This window comes from Aedes albopictus, chromosome 3, assembly GCF_035046485.1.
Source record: "Aedes albopictus strain Foshan chromosome 3, AalbF5, whole genome shotgun sequence".
In the NCBI taxonomy this organism is placed as follows: Eukaryota; Metazoa; Arthropoda; class Insecta; order Diptera; family Culicidae; genus Aedes; species Aedes albopictus.
The window spans coordinates 342,621,005-342,630,557 of NC_085138.1; the positions used below are offsets into that span (position 1 = coordinate 342,621,005).

General features: G+C 46.3%; 1 protein-coding gene across 1 annotated transcript; it reads left to right on the plus strand.

The window, feature by feature from the left end:
* The first annotated feature begins 6,600 nt into the window (after window positions 1–6,600).
* LOC134290870 (uncharacterized) lies at window positions 6,601–9,375 on the plus strand. The gene is made up of 3 exons (XM_062858084.1): window positions 6,601–7,586; window positions 8,676–9,116; window positions 9,243–9,375. Exons 1-3 carry the CDS (start codon window positions 6,601–6,603, stop codon window positions 9,373–9,375), a joined length of 1,560 nt encoding a protein of 519 aa, XP_062714068.1.
* Window positions 9,376–9,553: the final 178 nt, after the last annotated feature.

Below are 9,553 nucleotides of genomic sequence, written 5' to 3' on the forward strand. Positions count from 1 at the left end.
TGAGATTTCTTGGAGGACTCCTCGGCGAATCCTTCAGGGATGCCTCATGAAATTTCATAAGGAAATTGAGGAGACGTTTTTCTTATGAAGATTCTACCGGGAATTCCAATGGGGATCACTCCCAGCGATTTTTTGGGACCTCCTCTGCGAGTTAGTTTGGCGTAGGAGTTCCTGTGGACATTTTTCAAAAATTATTACGTGCATCATTTTAGGGATTATTGTGGGGATTTCACTGCACCGCTATTTATTTGAGAGATTCTTCTGGGTATTCCACGTATTCTTTGAGGAATTAGTAATATAATTGTTCGAGAAACTCCTCGGAGGATTTGTAAGAAAACTTCTCAGAGGATTTCTGCAGGGATTCTAATGGAAATCTTCGGAGATTACGTCGGGTATTCCTTCGGGAAATTCTACGAGAATTCCATTAGGTAGTCAATCACATTTGACATGATGCCGTCTTTCATACAGTCGCTGGGAATAATGGACAATTGGTATTCTTTGGGGGATTCCCCCATAAGATTCCTTGTGGAATTCATGCAGCTATTCTTTGGCGTTTCTCTGGGAATATCTTCAAAAATTTCCCCAAGCATTTATTCGTGGATCCATCTTAAACAACTTCGATAATTTGTTGGAAAATTCTTTCGAAGATCACCATAAGAATTCCCTCAGGATTCCTCCGGGAGTTTCTTCAGGAGTTCTTATAGATTTTTTTTTATTCTTCTAAAATTTTCTACGTAAGAAAAAATAGAACTTCTCGTACGGATTCCTGCGGAAAAAGTCCAGTGAAACACTAATGACCGAACAATTCCCTTGGATGTTCCTTCCTCGCTGATTTCTCTAGAATTTTCTTCGTTGATTTCCCCGAGAATCCCTTCTTTTCTTTCTTCAATGAATTTTCAAGTAATTTATTGACAATTCCTTTCAGGAATTACTCCGGATATTCCTTTCGGGACTTCTTGAGGAATTCATCCGTGAATTTTTTCATAGTTTTTCCGGATATTACTTCAGACTGTATTCTCTAAAAATGTCTTCAAGGATTGCTCTGGTAACTCTTTCAAGGAGTTTCCCACATTTTTTTCGGGAAAGTTTCCAGATATGCCTTCAGAGAACGTTTCTGATTTCTTTTTCAGTTTTTCTTAATGGATTCCTACAGAAATTTCATCAGGGATACCTCTTCCGCAGATTGTTCACGATCTAGGTGTTGGCGAATTCACACCACCGCGCCTTTACTGCCTTCTTTGAACCACCCTAATGTCTGACGGCACCGAACTACAATCGAGACGGTCATCTGCACTGGGTGGTATTGAACACAACACGGAGTGACAGTCTTCACTGTCACGCGGTGAGTCAACGAAAAACGTACCTAAATGATATGTCAATTGTCATATAGTGTAGAAATCCTAAGACTCGCCAAGATTAAGTGCAGTTATTTTGTGCAAATTTACTACAGATTATTGCTTAAACAAAGTGAATTCCTTATTATTCTTACAAGGTTAACTACGCTCTAGAACTGTTTCGAATTTGTATAAACTTATAGGTATTATTTACGTAGATACGTTGAAATCCAACACCAATAGTTCTATAACCTAAAAGTCGCATACACAGAAATTACATCTGCTACTACTGCAAAGGTAAATCTAGCATTATCTAAAATTCATGCAAACTTAAATCTAGTTCTACTAACTATAGTACGGCAGGTTGAACAGTCGACTGTTGCGACTAAGTACGGATTGCACAAAACAATCGATGCCCAGGACACAATACGAGTAGATTTGACTTGACTTGACACGGAGGGATACAGCAAATTGGGACTAAACGTAAGTTTATTTACAAAGAAACATGAAACAAGTACTTATAACTATTATTATCTACACACACATGAATTCACACGTTAAAATTGTATAATTTCTCAGGATAATAATAATTCATCCGGATTGTAACCAAACCATAAGCTGCGGTTGTTTCATTTCCGGTATTATTATTGCGGAACCTCCTGAATCTGTTGGCAATTTCCAACAATTTATTATTATCGTTTAACACGCAAACTACAGTCATGTCGAGTCGAACTCTACGATCAAATCGGTCCGGCAAACCGAACCAAGTGGTTGGTGCGAAAAATAGTGCAAGTAGTGGGGTGCAAGTGGTGGTTACGGGTGATCCAGAGGAGTCCCATCCCGGACGGACATGCCAAGTGTGCCGAGGAATGGACACGGACGAGATGGTTCAATGTGACGACTGCCAGAAGTGGCATCACTTCCAGTGTGTGGGAGTAACGCAGCAGATCGAAAATTTCCCGTGGAGTTGTGCCAAATGTGGAATAGCAAAAGGTGTCCAGGAATCAATTTCAACTGCAGGTGCTCATCAAGGAAGTGGCGGTGTATCGGTACGGTTGTCGGAAGTCGACTTGAATTCGTTACCAGTATTACCACACCAGCAGGTCGAAACGCAGCCGCAGACTAGCAGAGTAACAGATGGGACCATTCAAAAGAAGGATGTGAATCAAACTCCATTCGTGACTTCCTTGAGATGGGTAGTCAATACTAGCAGAGAGCCGTCTAGAAATGCTTCGAGAGCTTCTTCGGTATCGTCAAGTCACTCCTCGCAAGCGCTCGCTAAGTTGAAACTACAAAAGTTGGAGGAGTTGAGGGCTATTGAACGGCGTGAAGCAGAACAGCAACGAGCAATCGTAGCTGATGAAGCGAAGAAGGAAAAGGCTTATCTGGATCAGAAGTATCATCTACTAGAGCAAGCCATGTCTGAAAGCGGTTCTTCTAGGGACGATTCAGTGAGTAGAACTGAACACTGGGTAGCAAGCACGAGCCAGCCGAGACTGCTGAACACCGGGGATCAACTTGACCTAAACCAGCGCTTTGGTAAGATACAACTTGCTCACACGACCAGTGTAAGGGTCGGTAGTAGCCGCTCCTCGCTACCAGAACCAAACCCACCGGATCCATTCCCAGTGCCGGAGTCCTTGCTAACTTACTCCGTGGATCCACCAGCCACGGACGGTAGGATGCAGCCATTGACAGTAGGATCGGTAAATCCAGTTCTACAAGGCAACCGAACTGAACCGGTCACTTCTATGGAAGCCCAGCGCCGAGTTTCGATTGCGCAAACTCCTCACTCCGGAGCATATGGAGTGTTTCAGTCTGGTCGGTCGCTGGATGCAACACGCTCGGCACCGCATTCTGCACTGCGAGTTCAACCACGCAATTCAGTTTCCCGAAACCCTGAAGCGAATCAGCCTTGTCAATTCTCTCAAGGTGTTTCAACTCCGGAGTATCAACAGTTTGCTCCACATCCGATCCAATCACGAGTTCATCTTCCGAATACTCCCCATTCTTCTACCATGCGAGCCAGTCGTGTCTACGACCATGAGGAAGATATGGACCCATGCCCGATTTCTCGAAAGCAACTGGCTGTCCGACAAGCGATTACGAAAGATCTACCTGCATTTTCTGGCAACCCAGAGGAATGGCCTCTGTTCTTCTCAACCTTCAACAGCACGACAACATTGTGTGGCTTTACCAACGAGGAGAATATTGTTCGCTTGCAGAGAAGCTTGAAGGGCCGAGCATATGAGGCAGTAAAAAGTAGGCTGTTACACCCGGCAAACGTGAATGGGGTCATATCAACACTGAAGATGCTCTTTGGACAGCCTGAGTTAATCGTACATACTATGATGTCCAAAATCAACTCTCTTCCGTCATTAAGAGAGGACAAATTGGAAGCCCTAGTGGATTTCGCCGTTAGCGTCGAAAACTTCTGCGCGACAGCGGATGCGTGTGGATTAGAGGAATACCTTTACAATATTTCCTTTCTTCACCAACTCGTCAACAAGCTGCCACCATCGATAAAATTGAACTGGGCGCAATATAGGCGAACACTTCCAACGATTAACTTGTCCTCCTTTAGCAACTGGTTGTACTCACTTGCTGAAGCTGCTAGCGCCATCACCATCCCGAACGTGACCTTCGAATCCAAGACAGTACGTAGCGACTCACGCACAACAAAAAGAAACAATCCGTATGTGAATGCCCACTCTGAAGAAGCCTCTTCGGGGTTTCACTCTGCAGCCCCATCCAACGTGGAAACTGCGACTGGCCGCTGCCCAGTTTGTGAAGAAAGCTGCACATCGATTGCCAAGTGTAAAGGCTTCCTGGAACTCTCCCGAGATGCCCGCTGGGCAACTGTTCGAGATTTGGGGCTATGCCGCAGATGTCTTCGGCAACATAAGGGATGGTGTCAAGCAAAACTATGCGGGAGGAATGGCTGTGAGCTCAAACATCACGAGTTACTGCACAACGAACAGAAAGGCGTACAGCTGCCGTCGACTACTTCTTCGAATAATCCAAACGAAGCCTCGCCGGCTCAGGGCCAATACTCCACTCCACATCCAGTGCCAAGCTCGTCCGAACACGGGTGTCACGCTCATCAGGTTACTTCTAGCCAAGTATTATTCCGCTATCTACCCATTGTGCTACATGGAAAGTATCATTCGATTCAGACGTTCGCTTTTCTTGATGACGGATCGGAACTCACATTGCTAGACAACGAATTAGCGGATGAACTGCAGCTTGAAGGAGAGCCGATGCCATTATGTCTGCACTGGACGGGAGGAGCGAAACGTCGTGAAGAAGAATCAAGGAGCGTCAAACTAGAAGTGTCTGCAAAGTATAATGAATCGAAAACGTACTCTATAACGGGTGTACGAACAGTAGCGGAACTGCTCCTTCCCTCGCAAACGCTGAATCTCGAAGAGCTTTCCCAACGATACCCGCACCTAAAGGGTTTGCCAATCAGTTCTTATCAGAATGTTCGGCCGAGGATTCTCATTGGCATGAAGGACCAGCACCTCAGCTTAGTCCAAAAGAGCCGCGAGGGTGCTCTGCATCAACCGATCGCCGTGAAAACACGTCTTGGGTGGACAGTTTGCGGAGGAGGAAATCAAGACAACTCTGCTAATCTTGCTCACTCAGTATTCCACGTATGCGCTTGCGATTCGTTGTCGGATGTCAACCTGCATCAAAAAATGAAGGAATATTTTGCAGTAGATAGCCTGGGAGTAGCTCAGCCGTTGAAGACACTTCGCTCTACCGAGGAGGAGCGAGCCATCTCTCTTCTAGAAGCTCGCACGGTTTTCAAGGGGGACCGTTACGAAACCGGTCTACTATGGCGATATGACAACCCACGTCTGCCTGACAGCCTTCCAATGGCACTCCAGCGACTTCAGTGCCTTAAAAAGCGAATGGACAAGAACCCGAAACTCGCCGAGGCCCTCAATCAAAAAATCTCCGATCTCGTCGTGAAGGGGTACGCTAGAAAGCTAAATGAAGAAGAGCTGAACCAAAAATATCCAAGGATATGGTACCTTCCAATATTTCCTGTTACGAACATAAACAAACCTGGAAAGATTCGAATGGTCTGGGACGCAGCTGCAACCACACACGGTGTATCTCTGAACTCTGCCTTACTCAAGGGACCCGATCAGCTTTCCGAACTCTTCGCCATACTGGTCCAGTTCCGTGAAGGCCGTATCGCGTTATCCGGAGACGTACGTGAGATGTTCCTGCAAGTGCTTATGCGCGCAGAGGATCAGCAATGCCAGCGTTTTCTATGGTACGACCAGGATGGAACCCTGCATGTCTACGTTCTGCAGGTGATGAGTTTCGGAGCATGCTGTTCTCCTTCTAGTGCATACTACGTCAAAAATTTGAATGCCAAACGGTTCCAGGGCGATTATCCCGCGGCCGCTGAAGTGATTATAAAGCGCCATTACGTCGATGACATGCTGGTGAGTGTAGCCACAGAAGAGGAAGCGATCAAACTCGCCCAGCAAGTGAAACAAGTGCACGCAGAAGGCGGTTTCGAGATCCGTAATTGGATAAGTAACTCCAAACGTGTCGTACAGGCCTTACAAGAAGCTGGAACGGAAGAAAAAAATCTCGACATGTCGTCGGAAATAGCCACGGAAAAGGTCCTTGGAATGTGGTGGTGCACAGAGTCGGATACCTTCACCTACAAGGTTGGATGGGATCGTTACGGTCGAGCGTTGCTGGAAGGTCGACATCGTCCAACAAAAAGGGAAATGTTGCGCATCCTTATGTCCATGTTCGACCCACTTGGGCTTATTGCGCAGTTTCTTATGTACCTAAAAATCCTTCTGCAAGAAGTCAAAAAATGGCAAACGTGGCTAGAAGTGTTGCCGCAAGTCGAGCGGATAAGTATTTCTCGAAGCTACTTTCTGCTGCAAACGGAGACGTCCAACTTCACACATTTGTTGATGCGAGTGCGAATGGAATTGCCGCTGCCTGCTACTGACGTTTCACCCATGGCAATATCGTGGAATGTAGCTTAGTGGCAGCTAAAACTAGGGTAGCACCATTGAAATTTCTTTCCATCCCAAGGCTGGAACTCCAAGCAGCTTTGATTGGCGCAAGGCTGGCCAGATCGGTATTCGACGCTCTCACGATTCCTATATCTCGTCGGATATATTGGTCTGACTCACAAGATGTGCTGTTTTGGATCAAATCCGACCACCGCCGCTACTCGCAATTTGTTGCATTTCGAGTTAGCGAGATCCTGGATACGACCGAGATGCACGAATGGATGTACGTTCCCACCAAGCAAAACGTAGCCGACGATGGAACCAAATGGCAAGGGCTGCCAGACCTGACTTCTCAGTCTCGGTGGTTCATTGGACCCTACTTCCTGTATTGCTCAGAAGAGGATTGGCCCCGATCGCCACAGAGCAGTCATACTGCCGAGCTAGAACTCCGTCCGAGTGTAATGTCTCATTTTATTGCACCGACTTCTGTGATTTGCGTCGACGAATACTCATGTTGGGATCGGATTGTCAAGGTCGTTGCTTTGCTCCACCGCTTTCCAAGCAACTGTAAACTGAAACTTCTGAAGAAACCAACAATAGTCGGTCCCGTTCCAAGCCAAGAACTCAAGGTTGCTGAATCATATCTCTTTCGTCAAGCTCAACAAGAAACATTTCCGGACGAAGTAGCACATCTCAGAAGATTTCAGGATACCAGTGAATCATCTGTAACAGCAGTTCCCAAATCGAGTCCACTTCACCAGAAATCTCCATGGTTAGACCACTACGGGGTAATGAGAATGCGTGGCCGAATCGCTGCTTGCGACTACGCAACCGAAGACGCAAAATATCCAATAATACTTCCCCGTGACCACCATACCACACGATTGATTGTTGCACACTACCACCACAAGCTCCACCATCAGAACCACGAAACCGTGATCAACGAAATTCGCCAAAAATTTAGCATTCCGCAACTTCGTTCGACGTATACTAAAGTGAGAAACAACTGTCAACGCTGCAAAAATGACCGTGCCGTTCCACGTGCACCAATAATGGCCGACCTACCCTTAGCACGCCTGGGTGCATTCACTCGCCCATTCACGCATGTTGGTGTCGACTTCTTCGGGCCATACGAAGTCGTCGTCGGCCGTCGAATAGAAAAGCGCTGGGGGTTACTGGCCACTTGTCTCACGATTCGAGCAATCCACATCGAGGTTGTGCACTCCCTCAGCACAAACTCATGTATCATGCCCAAGTAACCACAAAGTCGTAAAAATTGGCACCAAGTTGGTTCTATATCCACATGAAGAGCAATGTTAACAGAGCTCATTAGAACTACATCCTATAATAGATCTGCCAATTTTGGCGAAATATTCGGCTGATATACGGCCAGCTTCAATCTGCGTACCGAGTCTCTGGTGAAAAAGTTGTCAAAAATGGGTCAAGAAAAAAGAAAAAAAAAGTTATTTACTTTCTTTATTTTTTTCTCCGGATGTTTTCCATCGAAGTCTACTTTTCTTCGACTTTTACGGCCTGATCCAGATTCGATCTGATGTCGTCGGGGTTGTTAGTCTTAAGTGGATGTCGTCACGTTTCCCATCTGCTCCATCGATGCACCAAGAGATCGGTTTGCTCAGCACCGTATTTAAGGAAAAGAAGGCAACAAGTTGGAACAGTGATGTTCGGATCTGAAATCGGGCACAATGTGGCCGCATTGGAAATGTATAAAATGGTTTTCTGGTGGAGAGAGATCTGCAGGAGATGCAGCTAGGGAAGTTTGGGAGGTTGACGAGATTCCGTAACAAGAGGAATCAAAATGGGGCCCATCGATTAGTTTTGGTGTTCGTCTGTAACGATTAAAACTCTACAGGTAAACATCCGTTGCATTTACATCATATTCGAAGAAGCAGCTATACATTTTCTGTTTCAATTCAATGCTTGAAGTGTCCGACAACAAGCTGTCACCGCCTTATCGATCGTACGAAATTTCCGAGGAGATTTTATTGTCTTGCTTCGGTTCAGTTTTGTTTTGCTTGAAATCAGTTTTGATTGATATAAACGTCATGCACGCCAAGCCTTTTAACAGCACTGTCAGGCTTCTTATTCGGCTGATAGACACTGGGTTTACAAGCACTATTGCATAGCGTCATACCACTAATATACGGCTTATTTCAGTGCTTACTATTTATAATGCCTGAGAGCATTTGAAAATTTCTTACTGAGCCTATTGACACGAAAAAGCTGCTGTATGACCTTTAGACCGCTTACGCCAGTGCTTAGTGGTTACTTGGGTGGCTCTACGCAATTTCATTTCACGGAGAGGTAAGCCGCAAACCTTCTACAGTGACCGCGGCACTAATTTCGTCGGTGCGAATCGGGTACTTGAGGAAATAGATAGTATCATTAAAGAAGAGGAGCTGATGAAAGAGTTCGTGGACACCGATACTAGTTGGACGTTCCTGCCGCCAGCATCACCGCACATGGGCGGTAGCTGGGAACGCTTAATCGGTAGCGTAAAAAAGAACTTGATGGCAATTCTGCCAGCTAGGAAGCTGACGGACGAAGTTTTGCGTAACCTTCTAACAGAAATCGAAAGTACTGTCAACTCGAGACCGTTAACACATGTTCCTGTGGACGACGATTCAGCCCCCGCCTTGACCCCGAACCACTTCCTGTTGGGGTCAACCAATGGGTCCAAGCCGTTGAGAAATGCTGATGACAGTGGTAGTGTCCTTCGTCAGACCTGGTTGCTTTCCCAGGTCCAAGCCAACCGGTTCTGGAAACGGTGGGTTACAGATTACCTTCCAGAGATAACCCGCCGCACAAAATGATTCGTGCACACCAAACCGATAGAGATGAACGACATAGTGGTGATAGTTGACCCTAAGTCTCCACGAAACTGCTGGCCCAGGGGCAGAATTATCAACATCCATCTCGGAAAGGATGGCCAACCGAGATCAGCCACGGTGAGGACTACATCCGGAATCTATGAGCGACCAACAACCAAGTTGGCCGTGTTAGATGTACGGCGCGAAACTAAGTAAGCTGGCCAGATAGCCCGCGTACCTGGGGGGAGTGTTGGCGAATTCACACCACCGCGCCTTTACTGCCTTCTTTGAACCACCCTAATGTCTGACGGCACCGAACTACAATCGAGACGGTCATCTGCACTGGGTGGTATTGAACACAACACGGAGTGACAGTCTTCACTGTCACGCGGTG